This window comes from Diabrotica undecimpunctata, chromosome 5 (genome assembly GCF_040954645.1).
Source record: "Diabrotica undecimpunctata isolate CICGRU chromosome 5, icDiaUnde3, whole genome shotgun sequence".
NCBI classification, from domain to species: domain Eukaryota; kingdom Metazoa; phylum Arthropoda; class Insecta; order Coleoptera; family Chrysomelidae; genus Diabrotica; species Diabrotica undecimpunctata.
Genome location: NC_092807.1, coordinates 100,612,279 through 100,637,211, shown reverse-complemented (window position 1 = coordinate 100,637,211; position 24,933 = coordinate 100,612,279). Strand labels below are relative to the sequence as shown.

Genomic DNA, 24,933 nt, shown 5'->3' with positions numbered 1-24,933 from the left:
CCCAGTCTCGAATACTCCTATAAACAAATATTTTTCACTACCATATTTCAGAGATATCACTCCGGGGTTAACAAGGATTCTGAAAAGTGTTGAAAATAGCTTTGGCAATAATAATAACAACATTAAACTTAATGTGGCTTGTAGATCAGCCCTAACAATTAATAATCTTTATTCTAGGATAAAAGATAAGACTCCCATAGATAGGCTTAGTAATATTGTCTACAACATTCCATGTCTTTCTTGCAACAATTCCTACATCGGTCAAACATCTCAATTATTGAAATCACGTATTACACTACACAAAAGTGATTCTCGACTTCACCCTGACCGTTGTGCATTAGCCAAACATGTCCATTCCACTGGTCATCTCATGGACTATACTAACACCTTAATTCTCCACCGTGAGAACAATAAATCTAAAAGAGAGTTCATTGAAATGTCTTATATTTTCCTTAACGATTTCTCCATTAATGTTAAGAGTGACATCAAGAATCTAAGCGATATATACCACTTGTTACTTAAATCAGATACCAAGAACAATACTATATCACAGATAACTAACTCGACTGATATATCCATTAACAACTAACATACCTTTATAATTAATTTTCATTAACACAAAAAAATATATAACATTCCCTTGCTTTTCTTAGATACATCTCAATAAGATGCAATAATACATGAACAATATAATATAATTAAATAAAGTAAATCAAAATAATATTTCCCTATACTGGGATTTAAATTCATTCGTTTTTTACCAATGAACCTTAACGACATAAAGATTCATAAGAACAATGAAGTTGTCAGCGCTTGCGTTCTGGCTAAAACAGAACCTCACTTTTAAACTATCTAAAAATCAAAAATTTAGTTATTGCCGACAATTCAAAGAATTACCTACTTTTAAATGTAGTTACATTGGGTTTTTCGATTAACCTTGGGTAAGCCTTTACGTGTCAAGTTCAAAGCTACCATACATTTCAAACCTTACAAAAAACTTTTTTTGCACATAGTAACAAAAAACACCACTATGTTACTAGCTAAGTTTTTTAATATTCTAACTCTACAATTCTAAGTTACGGTAAGATCAATAATGTTTTAATAGATAATATATGGTAATTATAATTTATTCTCTTTCAGCCCTGAAGAAGCCAAATTAATTCTCTTTGGCGAAAACGTTCGGCGAAACAATTGATACACATTAGAGTCTTTCTTGCAGATTTCCCCAAAGAGTTTACTATTTAACTAATCTGCAAAGATTAAATTTCTTTTCTATATATATATATATATATATATATATATATATATATATATATATATATAAAACTTTATTTTATATATATATATATATATATATATATATATATATCTATATATATATATATATATATATACATATATATATATATATATATATATATATATATATATATATATATATATATATATATATTAAAGGGTATTATCATATCACTATAACAATATAATAATTAGAGTATTAAATATAATTATAAATCTCTAATTTTTAAAACCATAATCTAAAAAAGAATGATAATAGGACGAACATTTTTTTTATTTTTAATAGGCGATGTTATAAATTATAAACTGAATCGATGGTCGAAATGAATTGAAAATTTCTGTTTGAAATTAGGGCAGTTTGAGTAATTAGCCGTCCCCTTCTCCTCCTATTGATTCTCTTGTGTAGTAGCGTATTTAATTAGTCCCGAGAAATAGACGCTATTTGTGCAGCTGCAAATTAGAAGCAATGTTATAACAGTTGCCAATCATCTATAATTTCCATTCTCAGCTGGACCTTGTACACTTTAAATATTTAAAGCCGTGAATTAATGATGGCTCCCTGTACTTACCAGATGCATTTTCGGTTTCTGCATAATTGATAGTTCTTTAATTGCTACGACGATGTATATCGACAGCGCAGAATACTCTACTGACTACCAATGGACACTAAGGGCATTAACTATAGACGCCAATATGAGGGTCTATTAAGTACTACACTATTTTCCATCTTCTGTGTATGTTTGAAAATAGGTATTTCATACGAAATACGTATTTAGATGCAATAAATAGTGCGAGTGACTCTAAACTAGAAAAATAAAAATATGATGTCATCGATCTCACATTCCTCCCCAAAAATAACCAGACACAATTTTTAAACGTAATTTTTAATCTACAAACTTGGAGCTACAAATTCTAGCTGCTCAGAGGTTCCCCAAAAGTTACAGTACTAAATTGAAACCAACTGAATTATTAAAATATTATATTGAACAAATATATTGTTACACTACTTTTAAAATCACTTTTATTAAAAAAAAAATTAAATAATATTACGTGTTCGTTCAATATTATCATCGTACAATACAATGTAATCGTACAAAATATTACGTGACGTGTTCTGCGGGACTAGAAACCTCAAAAATTATTTTAGTGATGACAACTTTAGCATGGTTCTGAATAATATTCGTTCTATAAGATATAAAACCGATGAATTATTTTTGTTGCTAGAGGAATTAGGATTTCCCCCGATAGTTGCGGTTACCGAGCAATGATTTGAAGTCAACGAGTCTTTTTTGTAGAAAAATATACCACAATTGCTAGGATGACTGTCCAAGTCCAGCTCATGCTGGCACCCTAATTCTTTCTACAAATAATGATTTCTCTTCTATAACAAAATATAACTTTCTGTTGAATGAATCCTTTTTTGAGTTTTCTTTAGTTTAGAACAAGAATCTTAAACTATACATTCTTTGCATTTATAGATCACCTGATTCTTCCACGGAACTATTTTTTCAGAACCTCTTAATTTTGTTAGACGACCTGCCCAATAAAAGTAGAAAGATTCTATGCGGTGACTGTAATATTAATTATGCTAATGCTTGTGCTACCCAATTATCCTTGGTCAATATATTCAAACCTTATGGTTTCACAATGCACTTAATTCTGCTACAAGAATTACTAAAACAACATCTACCATAATTGATTATATTGTCTCAGATTTCTCACCCCTTAATGTACGCTGTACAATTATTAATGCAAGACTATCTGATCATAAAGCAGTATATACCAATTCCGCTCAGAACTTTCGTAAATTCCAAAATTTGTGCTTGACTTCTGGGTGGCACTTTCTCTCTGTGGACGTGGACTATAATTTCAGTGATTTTTTAGATAAACTTGTCCACATTTTCAATAAGGCATTCCTTTAATTGCAATTAAGTCAAAACGTCACAAACCCTGTACTACCAAAAGTATCCGAATATCAGCCAAGAGTATGCGTTAACTACTGTACATTAAGAAATTTACTACCAACGTCATTGTCACTGAATATATCTTCAAGTACAGAGGAACCTTTTTAAAACTTATCAAAACAGCTAAAAAATGAACTATCAGAATCGTCTGGGAAGCTCTGGGAAATAAAACTAACTCAGCTCAAACATATTCTCTTCCAAACCCTGAAAATCTAAATAAATACTTTGTTAATGTGAGTAAAAATATAACATCGACTATTTTGCCACAACAACATCCTATTTCCTATCTCCCCAATTCAAAAAAGGTCTCAAATTCATTTTTTATAAGACCAGTTGATAAATCTGAACTGATCCAAACAATCAGAAGTATCAAAAAAAAATCTTCCTGTAGTACTGATGGACTATGCATAACAATTTTCTTAAATCTCCCAAAAAATGTATTGCAGTCCTGGTCCCACTAATTAACGATTCTTTGAAAAAGGTATAGAGTGCTTACTAAAGGTCAGAGTGCTTAAAAACAGCCATTATTATTCCTCTTCCTAAGGGTGGTAAAAAATCTAATGTCTGCAACTATAGACCTATTGCCTTACTACCAGTCATATCCAAAATTATTGAGAGACTATAAAAGCCCGACTTATGTCCTTTCTCTTTGAAAACAACCTTTTATCACAAAGTCAGTTCGATTTTTGATCTAATAAATGTACCAGTCCTGCTATGTGTTATGTTATGAGGTCTACCAAGCACTAAACAACAATCTTTACACTGTTTTTATGACTATGCCAAAGATTTTGATTCTGTAAATCATATTTTGATAAAAAACTAAACTTCTATGGAATTCGAGGTATTTCTTTGAATTGGTTCTAATCTTACTTGAGGAATAGGAAACAACTAGTTAAGGCAAATGATACTGACTCTAGCCACAAAAGCATTGTATGGAGTACGACAAGATTTAGTACGGGGTTCTCTACTTTTCCTTATCTTTATAAATGACATTAGTAACTTAAAAATCGATGGTAAAATTTTTCTTTTTGCTGATGATACCAAAATTACCTGGAGGAACTCTAATATTGCAACTCTTCATGTAATTATAACTTCTGATCTACTTAAAATAAAAACCTGATCCAACTCTAATTTACTCTTTTTTATCGTGGATAAGATAGTAGCAGTATCCTATAAGGAACTCTTCAACCCTTGCTTCTTAATAACAGCCAGGTCAGTATCGTCGATTCTGTAAAATTTCTTGGTATTTTTATTGACAGCAACCTTAAATGGTTCCTTCATATCGATTTGTTAAGTAAGAAACTAGCCTCAGCCTGCTATGCAATAAGATATGTTTTAAAGGAAATCAATTTACCATCTTCCAAAATAACATATTTTTCTTATTTCGTGTCTCATCTTCTATATGGCCTTCCTTTTTGGAGTTTTAGTGCAGCTGCCGAATCTGATGTTATTTTTAAATTACATAAAAGAGCAATACGGTATCTTCTTGGCCTTAGTAGAATAACACATTGCAGAAGCTACTTCAAAATTCACGGGATTTTAATTCTTCCCCCTTTATATATTCTGTTTGCTTAATTCGTAAACACCTACATGTTTTTCCAGCAAAACCTAATCATGACTACTCCACTATAAATTCAAGCTTTGATCTATATTTATCGATCCCGTCCACTGAGTTAGTAAAGAAATCTGTATTATATTCGGCAAAAAATTATACAACCATCTCCCTTTGCAACTTAAATCTACATATCGGAAATAGTCCTCAACTTATTAACTAATTAGAAATCTATTTATTATGACAGAAGGAATCAAAATGCTTATGTACAGCCTCCTGGCTTTTCTTCTTCTTCTTCAAGTGCCATCTTCGTTCCGAAGGTTGGCAATCATCAGGGCTATACGTATTTTCGAAACTGCTGACCGAAACAATTCGTTTCTGCTACAGCTATACCATTCCCGTAGATTCTTTAGCCAGGAGTTTCGTCTTCTTCCTATGGACCTTTTTCCTGCTATTTTCCCTTGCATAATTATTCGAAGCAGTTCATATCTTTCGCCTCTTGTAATGTGTCCCAAGTATTGCAGTTTTCGTTTTTTGATCGTAAATATGACTTCCTTTTCTTTATTCATTCTTCTCAAGACCTCGACATTTGTGACTCTCTCGGTCCATGATATTCTCAGGATTCTGCGATACATCCACAGTTCAAATGCCTCTAATTTTTTTTTTATGGCTTTTATAAACGGTTAAAGCCTAAAAAACATTATCCTGTGAAAACAGGACAGGTACATGTAAACTTTGCAGTTTTATGTACACTATTGTTTAGTACTGTAGAAGCGTAGATACAAAAGTGGGGATGAGAATGGTAAAAATGGTTGGAAAAATGGGGATGAACGGATTCGCATGGATTTGTGGTGAAATGTATATGGCTAGACTGGGATGCCCAAACAGTTAGTGGGAAAAGAGACTCATTACTTACGTAGTTCTCTAACATGTAATCGGCCATTTTCATAAATGAAGGCAAGTTAGGGATATCCGCATGAAATCGTTGACAAAACAATCGCCCACTCATTCTGGATCCAAAAATAACCTGCCAAATAAGTGGTGCAGCCACTTGCCGTTGGAATCTCCCCTCTTGTAAGTGGTTATAAAACCAAGTTTTTGGATTTTGCGAAACCAACTTTGAGTCAAGTGAAATAAACACCCAATTCGGTTCACAGACGTCGAACAGCAATTACGAAATCAGCCACAAGTCTTAATGGACTTAAAATGACACAAACTTCTTCGAAGCAACGAATTAATTGAGTAATGCCCATTTAATAAGCTATGGATGGTAAATAATTGCAAGAAAAATTTTGGAACGTATTGAAATGTACCATCCAAGTAATAGGCCTCGGCTTTCGCAAGTATCGTAAATTCTCAAGAATGCCAAAAATAATAATATTTGGTTGCGAATCGTTATCCAACACAAAACATTTATCGCGGTCCGTCTTTAGTTTTATCTGTTGGATTGCTTGATGTGCTTTTCCATTGTCTTATGTACAGGTGACATAAAAGGAAAACGATCGTTGCTCATATTCCTCCGAATACAAGAGATGTCCGTTGTTATCATGTGTTATTTGAAAGAAGAAATTGTAATCTTTTGGTGAATGATTTTTATTTGATGGCCTCTCTTGAGCTTTCATCTGTAGGAGTTGCTAATTATTGACTGCTTAGTTTTCGAAGGTCGCTTACGTGATTGTGACCCAAGACGCAGTGCAGAATATTTTCTGCAACTAAAATAGTTATAGAAATATAAACACATACTGGGCATTTTCAGAAAACTGGACTTTATTACATAAAATAAAGTCTTCCTTAGTTTTAAAATTTTAGCTCTAACTATAAAAGTTCTTTGCATTTTTTTACGTTTCATGTGATAAATTACTTGATTGAATTATAAAAAATGATCCATTTATGGTTAAGTCAAAAAAAATATTTGGATCTTCAGCTGGTATTGCAAAACTTATTATAAGAGTACAATTGTAATTTTACACAGAAATTAGTTATTTATACTTAATGATTTTCCAATCCTGGCACTTCGAATTTTTATTAAAAATATCTAGCAAGAGAAATGTATTTCTTAACAAACTTTAAAAAACAATATTGAAATACATTTGTGTTTCGATTTAAACTTCTAAATATGCAGGGTGTTTCACTCTACCACCGTTCACGAAACATGGAAATTGTGTCAAGTAAGAAAAATTGCGAAGTTCTCTAGAATTAAGTGGTCGATCACCAAAATTATTTTCGGCTATACGAAATGTTGCATGTCGCATGGTTTAGGTAGTTTTAATAGAACACCATCTTCAATATTACACCGATTCACACTTATTATTACCGTACTTTTCTGAAATGGATAACGCATAAGTAACATACATATTTTATATGCATACTTTGGTTTGTATCTAACAGTTTTGTAAATATTAATTTTCTTATTCTTATTGCAATTGTCCACAAAAGCAATTCGATTTTAGAGTCTTTCGCAATTGAAATTTTAAATTATTGATATCTATCATTTTTCGTCCGCGTTGGCTCAAAACGTAATGAGCAGCTCACTATCCATGTTAAAGGAACAAGGGCAAATAAAGAGAAATTTTTCTAAGCGTATAGTTTTAGGTATATATAGATCTATCAATAGAATTTGAGGAATTTCCAAGTAAAAACAAATGAATTGCATTTGCATTTAATACATCTATTTTAGATTTATTCTGTCCAAATTATCCAATCTTAGCGGTTTGCAAGGAGTTTATGGTCTCTACCTGCCACGGGGTGCAGGTAGGCCAGTGATGAGTTTACCAATCTCTCGGGGCCTATTTGAAAATACTTACTTTTATGGCGGTGATGAGTTTGTACTATGTACGAGGGTATTTATGGTAATTGGTGATGAGTTTACGTGTACCCAAATCTACAACTTCTTTCCTTAAGTTCCGTAAAATGACAAAAGCCTATATATTATCTGAAAGACCATATTATTCAGTGGAAGAACTTCTAAACAAATAACTAAGAAATTAATGTACATTTAGGTACAAGGAACTAAAGTATTTTTATATATATTTTTGTATCACATGCTGCAAATTATTAAACTTATTCGTAAACTAGTTCGTAAGGTTTTATTATGCAATTTAAGTTTTAGTTAAATTTTGCAATGGATTATATATTTTATTCTCTTTTATTTTGTGATATTGACGATTTATGTAATTTTAGTAAATTTTAATTGTTATTGTTATTTTTTTGAGTTCTTGTAAGCTTTGTCTATAAAATTATACAATTTTCAGAGACAATAAATCATATTTCTATTCTATTACAATATTTATGAGACACATTTCGGGATATTTCAATGACATCTAGATCATTCTAGATTTTTTTTTTTTTTTATTTTTCCTCATAGGGCTTTTCTATATGGAATAAATCTTGCGAAACTGTCGTAACATTGGTTCTTCCTTTACAGTTATTCAGCTCGAATAACTCTTCTATCAGGGACCGACTGGAGCCAAGATCTTTCAATATGAATTACTTTTGATTTACTTTTAACTAAAAACTGAATGCGGAAGATTAGATCGTTTATTTCCTGCAGGAAGTTGTACGGTTCTTCACAGTTTCGTTGAAGTTTCGGACAAAGTCCTTTCTTACGTTTGGGATTTTATAACACCGTACAGGGTCACCTCTTTAGACAGTTGTACCGGTAGTATGCATGGCGAGTCTGGACTTGGCTTCGTCACTTTGAATCTTTAAACTTTTACGAGCAAATTTGTACACTTTTTCCAGTTTTTCTTTCCAATTTTTGATGTACGTCAAGGATGGACGTTGTTTTTCGCTGGGAGACAATATTTTAAAAGTAAGATCTTGAAGAACCTCCATTTTTCTTCCAGTCATCATCATCGATGGAGAATAACTGGTTGCTGCATATTAGGAACGTCTTAGCAAAGAGTCTTCCAGGAATAGAAGAATTAAAGAACCTAAAGCTTTTTGATTATCAGCTACAAATATTGAAAGGCATAGACAAACACCTCTATTATGTCTTTCGACTATTCTGTCTGATTGTGAATAAAGAAGCTACTGCGAATTTTTTAAATATCCAATATTTTCCTTAATTATTGCCATAGTTCAGATTCACAATTTTGTCCTTGATCAGAATGTAACTCTAAAGGAACTCCATGTCTTGATACGACGTGTGTTATGAATACTTATGCTACTATAGTCGCTGTCAAATTAGAAAGGGGTGAAATTTCAGGCCATTAAAAAAAATGTTCCATTCTGACCATTAAGTACTTGTTTCCTCTCTTTGTCATCGAAAGTGGATCAAGAATATCTACTGCAAGGCTTTTAAAAGGCTCTTGGAATAGTTTTCCATTCAACCACGACTTTTTGTTATGAGACTTTTTCTACCGTTACAGAAATCGCAGTTCTTATGCTAATTTCTACAACTCTGGACAACAATTGATCCAGTAAAATATGTTTCGAACTCTGGACAATATTTTTTACAACACACTTTTAATATATGAGTTATGGTAGTTAAGTATTGATTGTTAAAATGTACGTAGTCCATGGGGACAGTATTGATTGTTAAAATGTACGTAGTCCATGGGGACTTTCCCACGTTCCAAATCTTTGGAAAGATACAGAGATACCTACTGAGCCCAGTACACCTTTATAGTTCCACTATATTTAGCTATTACCTGCCAAATAGGTCTTACTCCATTTTTAAGTAATTATCTTTCTTTTGGCACGTTTAAAGGGACTTTTACAGGGAAGTCGGTTTTATCTGTAGTTATCTGAAGACTTACTTCTTCGGTTATATTCTCTTTTCCTTTAAGCTAACACTGGCTTTGAAGCTGTAATTGGTTCAAAGCATCTTGAAATTCTTGTAATTTTTCATTTAACCTAATCTTCTCCTTCGCTAGTTTCTCGCATTTGTATTCCAGATAGAACTGTTGCATTCTTCAGCTATTACCTAAAGCATCTGCTTTCATTTTGAGATTGTTGTTGAAGATTTTGCAGTATGCTTAACATTTGGGATAAAATAGGTCTTGGTTATCTGTGGCTTCCGCCTTTTGTCTTTTTATCTATAAATACCTTTATACTAATTTATTTCAGAAAATCTATAGGGTACCTGTAAGTTCGCCTAATGCAATAATCTTTTAATATCGGCTTCTTATTCTTTATCTGCCATTTCTTTCTCAGTCCAACTATTTACTCTAGCTGCAGCTTTGAATTGAAAACAATATTTCTCATGATGTTTGCTCGGGAATCTAGAATTTTTCTAGATTTTTAATACTTTTTTTTTTTCGTCAAGGGACTGTTTATATATGGAATTAATATTCGGAATTGTAACAATATTGTAAATGCTTAACCTTCTTGAGATCAGTGGTAATTAATTAGAAGTAAAATAATGATTAAAGTATTTATTCCAATTACCTATTAAATAAAATGTAACAATAAAACACTGAAAATTTTGTTTTCAAACTTCCACAAAATTTATTTTAAATTCTTATCACTACAGCTGTTTCGGCCAACAACAACAAAAATAGCCAAACACATAAAAAAGAAAGGAATAACACCAGCTTTCAGAACAAATAACAACCTAGCCAAATATATTGAAAACAACAAGAGCCAACATAAAAAACACTTACACAGTAGGGTGTACAAACTTAAATGTGGCGACTGCCCAAAAACTTACATTGGTCAAACAGGTAGAAATTTTAATAAACGAATAGCAGAACATAAAAGGGCTTTCAATAATAGAAAAACAGATTCTACATACGCACTTCACCTTCTAGATCATAATCATTCTTTTAATGACGAATTTAAAATTCTCCACATTCAAAATAAAGGCCTTAAGCTATCTTTGTTAGAATCTATGGAAATCAACAAATTAAAAAACACAGATATAATTCTAAATGACCAGCTTGAGACAAACAGTTCTCCCCTCCTCAACCTATTTCATTAGAGACTATAAAGTGTAAACCCATACCAAAAAAAGATCACTTGAGAAAGGCAATCAGCCGAAACAGTTGTAGTGATAAGAATTTAAAATAAATTTTGTGGAAGTTTGAAAACAAAGTTTTCAGTGTTTTATTGTTACATAAAATGAATTTCCATCAAGTAACGGTCGAATCCATCAATTAAATAAAATGTATTCAAAATTTTGTTATTTACATAATATTATCCATTATTGTATGTGTCCCAGTATTATTCAGTGTAAATAGTAAACCGTTCTCCTTTCCTGGGAGGACTAAAAATAAAGAAAGGATATTGAAAAGAAAATTTACTTTATAGACTGACTAATAAAACGAATTCTGTTCTTGTGGTATCATATGCTATGGAAAGTGTCGGTGTTCATGCTGGTTTTTAAATGCATAGAGTTTTTTCTTCCATAACAATGTAACGAGATAAATCAACGGCTCTTATCACAGCCTTTATTTACCATGAAAACCATAAACATTGAGGGCATTACTTGCAATAAGCACGAAATTTTATCTGAACTTGTAAAATTCTTGGAACTGAACTTGGTCGTGGTGACGGTGGTCTAAGGAGGTGCGTTGTCATAGTGGAAGAGCACGTTTTTTGCCAATTTGGGCTGTTTTTTTCTACAATTTGGCGTCGCATCGATATCGTATATAATTGTAAATCAAAGACGGTAGCCGTTTCTAGTGGCCAATAGAACAGTCTTTGCCTTATTGTGTACTTATATTATACATAGTGTATTTTTTTGATTGTGACTTGATCTCTGTGTATACCAGTGGATCCATATTTCGTTGCGGTTACGAAACGATGTAGAAACGTCTTCGGATTGCATTTAAACAATGTCAAGCACTGCTCTGAAGTAGTATCACGGATGCGCTTGTTTTTGGAGTTAGCAAATGCAGTAACCATCGCGATGACAGCTTTCTCATGTCCAAAATGTCATGCAGGATATGACCCACGTTAAACCAATTTTTGTCGCTTTCCATCGAAGGAAAAGAGTCACCGTACACAGCATCCAAGTGCTCTTTAATTTCACATCGCGAGCGCGATTTCTCTCCAAAAATAAGAATCGAATCACCGACCGATATTTTTCTTTTTCCATTTTTCTAAAATTCGTAGACACACCCGCTTCCACATTTGGAATTTGGAATGTTCTATACGATAGTAAAATTACCTTCCGATAGTAGCGTCATCGACTGGTGAGGCTAAGTACTTATTGGACTGACTTCGAAAACATACGTGGTTAATAAAAACTTATATATGGAATATATGTAACTATAATGGTTACCGGCTAAACAACATCACATATGCAGATATAGTATTTGCGGACAACTTAGAAGACCTACAAGTTCTTATGAACAAAATCACGTATTACAGTCAACAATATGGACTCAATATAAACGTTAAGAAGACAAAGCTTATGATAATTAGTAAGAAAAGAATCACAGAAGGTCAACTCCACGTCAACTAATCCCCTGTAGAAAGAGTGACTCACTACAACTATCTCGGCACCATAATAAATGAAGAATGGACCAACAACCAGGAGATTAGAGCACGCATCGGAAAAGTTAGATCCGCCTTCAATCGGATGGGGGCCTTCTTCAAGAGTTACAACCTCTCTCTTGATATAACAGTCAGAATGCTGCGATGCTACGTCTTCTCTGTCTTTTTTTATGGTGTTGAATCGTGGACTTTGAACGAAGATATGTGCAGAAAACTGGAAGCATTTGATATTTGGCTATATCGGAGAATGCTTAAGATCCCGTGGACTGACCGAGTCACAAATGAGGAGGTCCTCAGAAGAGTGAATAAGAACCGAGAGGTACTGACCACCATCAAATCTCGAAAGTTACAGTTCTTCGGTCATATTATGTGAAATGAATCCAGATATGCTCTCCTTCATGCCATCCTGCAAGGAAAAATATTTGGAAAACGAGGTCCAGGAAGAAGAAGAACATCTTGGTTAAAGAACCTCAGAATCTGGTTCAATATAACATCTGTGCAGCTTTTCCACGCTGCTGCAGATAAGGTAAAGATTGCCATGATGATCGCCAACATTCGTAACGGATAGGCACATCAAGAAGAAGAATATATGGAACTAGATACATAAAAACTCATGAGATAAGATATAAAAAATGTTAACGAAGAGATGTAGAAAAAAAGACTTAGCTTTACCAGCTTTTAATATTCCCAAAAATTTTGAACAAGCCGCTTTTTTACTTTTGGATTATATTTCTTAAGATGTTCCTTAAAATTTTATTTAGTCGTATTAAGTATTGTGGAATAAATATTAGATAGAATACAGTAGCTGCTATTTGATTTGTATCATGATAAAGGTTAGTAGATTATTGTATGAATATCGAATAATTTTAAATTCATAGCTTAATGAAGGGAAACTCGTGATATTTCCCACTAACTCTTAGAACAAACGTTCAAACTAAGAAACAAACCCTCCTCCCTTTATTCCTCTCTCCATCTCCACAATACATAATCTATTCCAGCATAATGATAATCAAGCGGGCCTGGAACAGTCTCGCCCTCGTATAATAAGGGTTAAGGGCCTATAGAGGGGGTGACAGGGGAGGGGGTTCGGACAGCGGCCAGCCAAGCGAGAGCTCTTTGTGTAGTTAGTGTAATTAGTGCCCCTCTGGCCTCACCTCCCCCGTTCTACGACTACCTTATTTAAATGCAAATGAGCTTCATTTCGCAATATTAATGTTCCCCCCCATACCCCTAGTGCCGGGGGCGAAACCACCCGCCTTTGGAAGGGTTGGAGAACTCGCAGGACGAACAGGACAGGGACAGGCCGACGACTTCAATCACACGATGACAATGTGTCCTAGACACAGGGATTAAAGGGCTTTTGTTGTCCCTCTATAAAAGTCTAATTATTGTTCCCGATGTTATTTTTAGAAAATAAGCTACGAGCGACGTATTAAAGTACACTACACTAAAAATGTTACATTTTTTGTATCAGTTCAGTAAAGAATATTGTTTCATGTCAAAGTAAATAATCAGAAGTAACCTCTTATCAAGCGAAATGAAATTTTTTAAGGACATACTTGTTATGCATTTATAAAGAATAAAGATATAAATAAAAAAAAAAACCTTGAAACTTTGCTTTATAGAAAAAAATATGCATGAAAGATGTTTTATTGAAAAAAAAAATAACTGTGGTTTAATCAAAAACAAAATATTCGGATTGGATTTTTGTTAATAAAAAAATCTGTTCTTTATTTTCACTAGACCCAGACTGTAGGGTTACCATACCTGGTACACAGACCGGTCTATAACAGCAGTAAGTTCAAGTGCAGGAACATTCAGTATTGGGGAAAATTTAAACATTTCTATTACACTAAGGGCCGGTTTCACCAACAACAAATAAATCACTGAATAGTTAATCGTCGAATTAAATTTATTAGTAGAATAAATTTTATTCCGTTTCAATAACTATTTGTAATCCACAGTTAGTTATTCGTCGAATAAGTTCAAAGTGTAATGATTTTCCACAGACTGTACTCGTTGACACCTCTCTTGGCCTCCACTTGGTTGATTAATTTGTCAAAATAATAATAATTGTCAATGTCAATACATAATTTATATAAAAAAAATCTGTTTGTTGTGGCTGTAAATTATTGTGAATCTGAAACTTGTGAAAATGGACAAAAAACGCAAGAGGAGCAAAAATTATTTAGAGAAAGAAATGGAGAACTTTGATAATCTAAACCTAGTTTTAAGGTCCACATCATCAAATTTAGCAAAACGGTTTCTTCTTTGCGCCTGCAAGAGTGGTCTTCTCCTTCGCTGCTCATTTCCGTCATCAGAGGATGATGATGATGAAGATAATAATCTAAAATAAATATATATGTATACAAAATTCAAATTGTGTGATATAATTACGTTTACCTACAATACATTGTTAATAATTTCAAGTTAAACTAATGAATTTTCTTTATTATCGATATTTAAAGTGAGGTTAGCTGTCAACTTATTCGAAGAATAAATATTTATTTGGCCGATATTGGACTAATAACTTATTTGGAGTTTATTCATAGAATAAGTCTTATTTGACGTTGGTGAAACGCAGATATGTCAGTTTTATTGGTCGAATAACTTTATTCATTGAATATACTGCTATTTGTCGTTGGTGAAACCGGCCCTAAGATAAATATAATTATGGAAAGAAATATAGTAGAACGCCCAGATTCGTAGGTTTTGATAGTTCTGCTTATATAGCAGAACTATATATAGTTTTCCTCTTCTTCTCTAACCAATGGGTCTATCAAGGAGTGTTTTTCCATCTGGGTCATTCTGTTCTATCCCTATCCACCTCAAAAGAGAAGACCTTCAAAATCTAATGAACAAAATAAAACAGACTTGTGATCAGTATGGATTAAAACTCAACGTTAACAAAACTAAATATATGATAGCAAACAAAATTATATACAGGATGACGGTATAAAATTTGGAAATGCCACACTGGACAGAGTAGAGAAACTCGTGTATCTCGGCAGTAATATCAATGAGAGCTGGGATCCAACCGCAGAAATTAAAAGCCAAATAGAACAAGCCCGAGCTGCCTTTGTAAAAATGAGAAACGTACTTTGCAGTCACGATCTTAGCACTGACCTTAGAGTTCGAATGACATCTTGCTACATCTTTCCTGTCCTCCTGTATGGAGTGGAAGCGTGGACACTAACTGAGGCTATCCTTAGACACTTGACAGCCTTTGAGATGTGGGTATACAGACGACTACTGAAAATAAGCTGGGTCGACAGAGTTAGAAATGAGGAGGTCCTTAGACGGCTGAACCAAACAACACAACTGGTCAATATAATAAAAAAACGCAAGCTGGAATACTTCGGTCACATTATGAGACACTCGGAAAAATATGATCTTTTACATCTGATCATTCAGGGAAAGATCCAAGGTAATCGTGGTCCTGGTAGAAGAAGAACAACATGGCTGAAAAATCTAAGGCAATGGGCTGGAAAATCAACTACATCGTTATTTAGAGCGGCTGTCAATAAAGTCACGATAGCTAATATAGTAGCCAACATGATATCCAACGATCGATAACGGTCATAGAACTAGAAGTAGAAGAAGAAGATCCATCTCAGACGTCCTATCTTAATATATTTTACAATATCTGGTTCCTGGTATATTCTATAAAGTTCGAAGTTCTATCGTCTTCTCCACACTCCATTGTCATTCACTGCTCCATAGATTGTCCTTAGTACTTTTCTTTCGAAACATTCTAATATGTTTTCATTATTTTTTGTTAGAGTACAGGTCTCTGAACCATATATACGTAAAAGTATATTCCCGCTCTTTTTTTTTATTTATTTTAAAAATACAAAACCTAATATAACTTTTTTAAAAATGGGAGTCTTTTCATTATTATATGTACTTATAATTTGTCGGAATAATAATTGCACAAGACAATAATTAACAAGGAATTACTTAAAATACTTGTACAATTAAATCATTTTCTTAATCTTTCGTATTCTCTGCGAGACTATCATCATTTAATTCAATAATAAAGTTATTTTCACCATTAATGTGGTAGTGTCCAATCTTCTTATAGTATTCTTCAACTTTGATCACTTTGGCGATTCTTTTCTGTCAGCCTTTTTTGATAATATTAGACACTTATTTTTTAGTAACCTTAACTACCTTCTTATCAAATTTAGGAAATGTATTTGCACCCTTAATCTTGATTTTAATTGTCCCCTAATTTTATCTACAGGACTGAAAACACAAAAATAGGGAGAAGTCGCAATATAGTGTGTCCATGCTTTTCGTCAATAGAGTAAAGTAGAGTAAATTTTCATTTGCCTAATTTTTTTAACTTAATTGAGCAAATAATGTCACATTATTAATCACAGATTAAAATACATTGACATTACAAATTAAACATACTGATCAGGGAGAAGGATAGGCCAGGCACTCCGCTACAATATAGGGCATAATTTTAACTGTATGTTGAAAAAACTTTCTTTTAAAAGCTCTATAGTGTGTTTTCTGTTGAATGTTAGATGGTAGACCATTGTAAAATTTAACACACGCATGTAAAGTGGGAAATTCAAATTAAGGTTTCTTGTATTATATTCATGATTTGGGAGGAGGTAATAAAACAAAGTAAGATTTTTAAAAAGGAACATAATACATTCAATTGGGTATATTAGGTGATTCAAATCGGCCTTTACAGGATCCTCCCGCCTTTAGTCCCACGATCACCACCACTAGGATTGCCTTTTTTAGACTATACAGTTGAGTTATCCACTGCAGCACCCCAGAAGATTACTTCATATCGCATAACAGAATAAAAGTTTGCATAATATAATAAACTAATAGTTAAATTTCCTGGTCTAGAGATAGCTCAAGTAGATTTTTGTCATATTTTGTTTTTGTCCCCTCCTTCTCTATGAAGACCAAGAAATTTAACTGATTTAGTCGCAGGTTCTGTGTTTTGTGATAAAAAATTGACTTATCTGGAAACTGTTCTTATGACTGGCTGGTTCTAAAGTAAACAAAAACTGTGTTATCAATATTAAGCAACAGCCATTTCCATTGAACTACTGATCAACCTTGCTTAAAGTTTGCCCTGCCACTGTAAGGAGTGTTTCTAATGTTTTTTCTCGGAACAGAGCACTTGTGTCATCAACAAAATTTACAAGGTTTGAGGCACTACTAACCACCGCATTTGAAAGGTCCTTTATATAGACCAAGATCAAAAAGGGCCCAAGACTGTGGTATGCCTAATTTTAAGTTGATCGGTTAAAAGTAAACCTTACATCCCTGTTTCTTCAAGCATATAGCATCCGCTTCATAGCATTTTGTGACCTATCTGTGAGAAATGACTTTATCCATTTTAATGCCGGTCCCTGTATCCCACAACAATGTAATTTTTGTAATAACAGAGCATGATCTAGGCTATCCAAAGCCTTGAGTCTAAAAAAGCACTTAGGGTTTTCATATTTGCCAGTAGATTTTCTAAAATTTTTGATATAAAATCATAGGTAGCTGCCTCAACAGATCTCCCTGCGAAAAAACCATGCTGTGAACCACTAAATAAGTTGTTTGTAGTAAAAAAGTTTTGTAGTCTGGAATATAGGTATGACTTTTTCGAATATTTTTGAGAATGATGGATGAAGGCTTATTGGTCTTTAGTTTTTCATCTTAGTATCCATCACCATTTTTATGTAGTAGCTTAACAATTGCCAGTTTTAAACTTTGAGAAAATTTACCTTTCCTGAAAAAGCATTAAGTATAAAAGAAAATGGAAGAGAAATCTCTGATGAAACAAATTTAATTAAGTTGGTTAATATTTCGTCATAACCAGAGCTATGCTTGTTTTTTAAGTTATTTATTATGTGGCTTATTTCTTTTTCTGAAACGGGAGTTAGAAACATGCAATGATTATTTTATCCGATATTAATTTAAGAATTGTTTACATGCTTTATTGTCTTTACAGCGTCCGACGCTGCATTTGTCATAAATTGATTTATTTCGTTAGAAAGCACCTGATAGTACTACTTCCCTCGTTTTCCACCATTTTGGAGGATCTTCTTTTCTTTTAATATTTTGTTCCTCTGTATATTGTTTTTCTTCAATTATTGAAGTCGCTAATGTTGACTGGCTCTTCTAAATTTTTGCATCAAAGCTCATCTATATGGAATCTTCGTCACTATCTAAATCAGTAGACAGCTAGAATTTGCATTTCTGAAGTTTTCATTTGTTGATATTCTTTAAGAAGCCTCCGCGTCTCGGTCGACATAGATTATTTAACACAAATCACTGCATTAGCATCAAAACCTTTTCTTTTAAAACGAGGATCTAAACACGTAGCTTTTGCTACTATACTATTAAAATCGATATTGTTAAATCTGAAATTCATACTATGTACCCTCTAAACAAAAATTATTTTAATTTTTGGAATAACCCTTAATCTCTCATACCAATTGCCAAGACACTTTAGTTCAATTTGCACTATTTTCAATTCTTTTAGTTTTTTCGAGATCGATTGAGTCAAGAATTATTGTATTTGCGTTTTTCTGTCCTGTAGATATCTTTATATTCAACATTATTACTAGACAGTGTAAACAAAATATCAAGCCTAGATTTACAATCTTTTTATATCATCATTTTTAAAGTACTTTTGTGATTTTTTTTTATTTGCTGTATTTATTTATCTCTTTGAGTGAAAAGCATTGTACTTATAACAATTTTCTGAACTATATTCATAAGAGCATCTCACTGATTTTCTACTTCCAATGTCTCAAAAACAGATACCCAGTCTACATTATCCACAATAAATTTAAAAAATCTTTAATCTCCTTCCTAAATATTCGTTTTCTTTTATTATATTTAACTCAAATTTATTTATTTCAAATTTTACCTTTTGGGCAATATGCTCAGATGTATGAGAATTGAATACAACAGAATCAAGTATGTCAAGATTTGTAAAAATATTATCTATACAGGATTTTTTGTTACCTTGTATACGTATATAGTCTTTGATGGAAGGTTTAAGTATTGTAGATTAGCAAGAAGCTTCATAATATGTTTTCTTTATTTTTTAAATTTAAATATTATTCTTAAAATTGAATAAAGTTATTTTCTTATCTATTTATTATTTATATTTTAAACAAATTATATTAAATTAAAATAATTTATTAATAAGTTATTATGTTTTCTAGTAGCGCCACCTGCTAACGTATCAACAGAACATATATTGTCTACTTCTGGCAGACCCGTCAAAAATATCATTTGACAGTAAATTAACTTATTATGTAAACTAAATAAGATGTTTAAAAATAAAATTTAAGAATAGTTTTAAATTAATTTATTAACATCTAGTGTTAAAAAATATTTTTTCTATTTCGTTTCGTGACGACCTACTGTGCATTTTGATATAGAGAAAAATTAATAACAAAAAATCTACGACGTGGTCAGAAAAAAAAAAGGTGTTACAGTTGGCGGTATAAATAGTAACAAAATTATTGGTTTCTTTCTTTTTCGGCATATGAAAAATATTTCAAACAGACAATACAAAGACATATAAGGGTTACTTTGAATAGGTAACCTTGTTTATGCTTGTTATTATATTCCAGATACATAGATCCCTTCTATATGTTATAATAGTATTAAAAACGACTTGAACATGTCTTCTCAAAAAATCAAACAATTGTATCCATTGTTTACAAAAGGATATATTTTAAATTTCTTTTGAGAGGTAACTAAGCATCCGAAAGATAGAATGCTTATTCCATTTGTGTTATCACTGTACTATTATATTGATATTATATCGGAACTAGACCGCGTCTTCGAAATCTTCGTGAATAATTTATAGCAAATGTATCCAATAAAACTTTACAGCAGATATTGTTGAAACAAGCCTAGAGCGCTATTCATATGGAGACGATTCCAATTTGAATATAGTTTTTAAACTAATTACTAAAATCGGATCTAATCTCCCGCTCCAGAGAACCCTATCGTGCACAATTATCATAAGTACCAACCCAGGCAACCAACCCTTTAGACTAAGCAGGAGAGTATACAGATTGTGAAGGGCGCATTATGAATAAACATGGGTCCGTGCTGCTGGTCGATTCAATTATAGAAGAGAACACACATTTCATATTCTGCCTCTAGACTGTCCTGTCGACGTCTTTGTCTTGTAGGGACCCTCTTACTATACTTTGTTAACGCTCATATTCTCGACGAACAGGAACACCGTGATTAGGGATCTAGCACCTCTCTTTGTATTCTCGTTCTCCGAATGCAGGATCGGTTTTGTAATTGAGAATGATTAATATTATACAAAATTCATTAATGAATAATATTATTTCATATAGGACAAATTTAAAACGGGATTATATATATATATATATATATATATATATATATATATATATATATATATATATATATATATATATAAATACGTTCAAATTATCGGGTAAAGTGGTCTGTAATAAAAATCTTTCTTGTTTTCTTTTTTCTAAATTACTCAATATTTCACCATTTATTTAAAAACTTCCTCAGGAGTAAACTAAAAACAATTTGAACATTACAAAAAATGGCGTACAAATACATTTTAAAACACTCACAGAATTTAAAAGATTTCGCAAATAAAAACTGACATTAAAGTATTTGAAATATTGAATGTCAAGATTAAATTGTCTTAAGCACGTTCGTTACAGCTATACGATAAAAAATTAAAATTATTTCAAATGTAAAAATAAAAATAACAATAAAAGAAAAGTTAGAAGAATAATATTTATTTGATGAATTATTAAGGTTAGTTGTTATTAAGATGAATGTTGGCTATTTTTAATATTTATAAATTTTGTTCAATAAGTTACAATATATGTTACTTAACTGTCCAGTGTCCGTTTTATAATTTAAAGTGTTTTTATTTTTGTTAATGTAATACATTTCAAGAAATAATCTACTTTTGTAGTTATCAGTCTGTGCCAAAATGTGAGCTTTGTTATAGTCTAGCATATGTCGAAATAATCACTTCTAATATATATATATATATATATATATATATATATATATATATATATATATATATATATATATATATATATATATATATATATATATTCAGCAGAGGTTTGATCGGAAAATTGTTGGAAATCAAGGGAAGAAGTCAACTACTTCATTAGTTTATTAGAATACGTTTCGATCTGTTATTTTTTAAAATCATCATCAGGTCTCTACAAAAAGTAATGGTGTAAGATTATAAGTAAAAACGACAAGGGTTGAAGTTCATACTTACAAAATAATTTGTAGGTTTTTGTGACGTTATAAAAATTACAAGATTACTTAACATTAAACCAAACAAACTCGACGAGAAAAAAAAACTGAATTAGAGAACTACTGTTCGTTAATTTAATTGTCAGGTGTATTGTCTGCATTACATGTGGTCCGTATAGTTCAGTGAAGTACGCGATTGTCAAGGGCATTAGTGATGGACTTTTTTGGTGTTCGTGAAAAAAATTTTGTTCGATATGAAGAATGGAAAATGTGGACTATTTGTTTAAAAATGAATAAGGGATATGATAATTCTTATTTGTTATGTATGATAAGAGAATGATACATCTGGCTTAAGTTTTAGATGTCGGTTCTTTTATTTAGGGATGTTTAATGTTTTAGAATTTGGCACATTCCAAGAAGGGACCTCTTGTGATAATTTTGTTGTTTACAAAGTATTTTGACATTGGTGAAATCGATTCTTGTTTAGTTGACATGACATGTTGTGCAAGGGCACAAGAAGGTTTAGAAATCCTAATGTCGTTTTATAGTCGACCTTGAAGAGAGCGGCTGGTCTGGCCAATGTAGCAGGAGTTACTCTCTGCACAGGCTATACGATATACGACATTAGTTTGTTTTAAAGGGGAGAATACAGTTTTGGTCTTCAAAAACAACGTATCTATAGTTCTAGTGTTTTTAAGGCTATTTTGACAGGTCAGTTATTGAACAGTTTTAGTAAGCATATTAGTGACTTGTGGGAAGTACAGAAGCAAAGCATAATTTGTGGTTTATTCAGAGATGAACGGGGATTTATTCATCTGTATGTATTTAACGTGTGTGCTCTACGACTGAGGGATTGTACGAGGTTGTGTTTGCAGTTGATTGGGTTTTACAAGTGCTAATTTAAGAAACGGTTGCTCGCCGTTTCTTTTCTGTACCAGGTGGTGACTAATGCGAATTATGTGTACGAATAATTCGTATATCTAGAAACAGTATGCTACTCTCAACCTCAAATGCACATGTGAATTGTAGGAGAGAATCAAAGATGTTAATAACTGATAAGGTGCCCAATGCCCAATCTGGTGGAGATGCTAAATTCAGATAAACAAAGGGAACTTGAAAATCTAACTTCTTGATACTCTCATTAACAAGATCGTCTAGTACAAAATTGACTATAAGGGGGGGCCAGTGTATATATATATATATACTAGCCGACCCAGACCCGAATTCATACCTAAGGGCTGTCAGAAGTTAGAATAAACAATTTATGATATTAACATAATATGTTTCACCAAAAAATTTTGATTTTTAAGTTTACTTATATATAAAATTTGTTATTGCCAACTTTTATATGAATTACCGTGAGCATGCAACATAGAATTGATCATGTGAAAAACATGGATTTTCTAAAACCAAGCCTCCAACGAACATTGTCTGGCCTTGAGATTTGTTAATGGTCATCGCGAATACCAATCGAATAGGGAATTGAAGCATTTCTAACAATATTGTGGTATATGAGAGTATTTTTCCTTCAAATCATTCAGTCAAAATGGTTGCTTGAATAATATTTCTGGTGATACTTTTAATGACAAAACGCCGTTGCATATTCTGGGTGGGTTCAAATTGAGTAGCAGGATAATTGGTGGTGAACCAATTTTCAACTGTGGTGTTAAGTTAGAAGTTTGTGTGGTGGCATCCCATATATATTTAGAAAATTTAAAAACTCTTTTGGATAATTTAAAAGATATCAGATCACCTGGTAACAATTGTTCAACCTGGAAGTTAATTTCGTCATCATCAACATTTATGGCCGCCAGAATTGCGCGCTCACTGAGCCAATTATGATTCAAGTAATTATTTAGTATAGCCCGGAAGACACCTACAATTAATTTATGTTTGGTCTCAACAAAAATGCAGAAACTATCTGGAAGTTTGATGTATGGTTTATTTATATATAATGCACAAACTTATATTTTTAACTTTATTTTAAGAGAAAATGTTGATAATAGTTTGTTTATTACATATAAATAAAAAATGTTGAACATTTTAAGATTATTTTTAATTCCAAAGATAAATAATTCTGTCAAAAATATAAATATTTTACTCTCGAGTAAAACATTACTCTCACATTTTGTAAAACACTCCATATACAACTAATAAAAGGTGATTATGTTGTATTATATGGTTGAATTTTTGTATTTTACAATTATGTATTATATTTATATGTATTGTTTCTCATGTTCTCATGTCACGGTGTCTAAAATATTTGTCTTTGTTTCAGGAGAGCGATTGTGATAGCAGTATCGGATCGCCGGAACCTGCAATGGGAGCTGAAAATGGTACAGATTTAACCATAGCATCTAAACAAGTACACAATCGCCTAGAAGAAACTAGTCAGACTGAATCTAAGATGGCCACTAGTATATCGCCTACGTCACATTTAAACGGAGCCAGTAAGTAGTTAGCATTGATTGCACCTATTAAATTTAAACTTTTTTAAAGCCAACGCCTCATCCATGCCATCCCCCAATCTAAGTTTTGGTAGATTCGTACGCTTAGACTATACTTGTGTTATTGTACTCTTACCTACAATAATTGTAGGTAATAATTATTAAAGTGATACAAAACAACTCAGATTCGTTAAAAACATTGGCGCATATGACTTACTGAAGTTATACTTATATACGCGCGCTCCACGTTGGAAATTAGTATGGGAGTGAATCTGTGAAATCATTACATATGTAAGATAATGAGTAAGAGAGAGACAGAAGATATATTTTCTCTCTCTTTCTCTCTCGAATATAAAAATGTTCCTTTTGTATATATAATTTAATATTATATATATTATATAAAGATATATATACATATAATATTATATATATAATAAAATATTTATTAATATTATTATTTAATGTGATATGTTTTGTATTATTTATTAAATGTTCATAATTATATTAGTCTTTTGTGTTTCAAAATAATAATCTCAATAAATCACTGTACGATCCAGTGACAACTGTCAATTTTGAAATACGTTTGTGTCATGTCCTCGGTAGTATAGTAGTCAGTATCCCCGCCTGTCACGCCGGAGACCGGGGTTCGATTCCCAGTAGGGGAGGACTTTTTTATTAATATTATTACATGGTAAATTAAACATATATGCGTAAGTAGAAAAGTTATGTATATTATTGTTATTTTTAAATACTTATGAATATTGCGTTTTAATTTGTATTGTATTATTATATTGAATTATGTTGCACTGTATTGTAGTGTATTTTCTTATGTATATTATTGTCATTTTTAAATACTTATGAATATTGCGTTTTAATTTGTATTGTATTATTATATTAATAACAAAATAAACAATGAATTTTACTGCAGAGTATGTGTAAAAAAATTTTTGCATTCAAATCC

At 32.0% G+C, this 24,933-nt stretch overlaps 1 protein-coding gene across 4 annotated transcripts in view; it reads left to right on the top strand.

Annotated features, from left to right (window-relative positions):
• pdm3 (POU-domain protein pdm3) overlaps positions 1–24,933 on the top strand; it is a 445,430-nt gene that overhangs the window by 364,642 nt on the left and 55,855 nt on the right. For all 4 annotated transcript variants that reach the window (XM_072532362.1, XM_072532361.1, XM_072532359.1 and 1 more), the window contains exon 3: positions 23,804–23,975. In XM_072532362.1, coding sequence (XP_072388463.1) covers positions 23,804–23,975 — 172 coding nt within the window. The remainder of the gene's footprint in view (positions 1–23,803; positions 23,976–24,933) is intronic.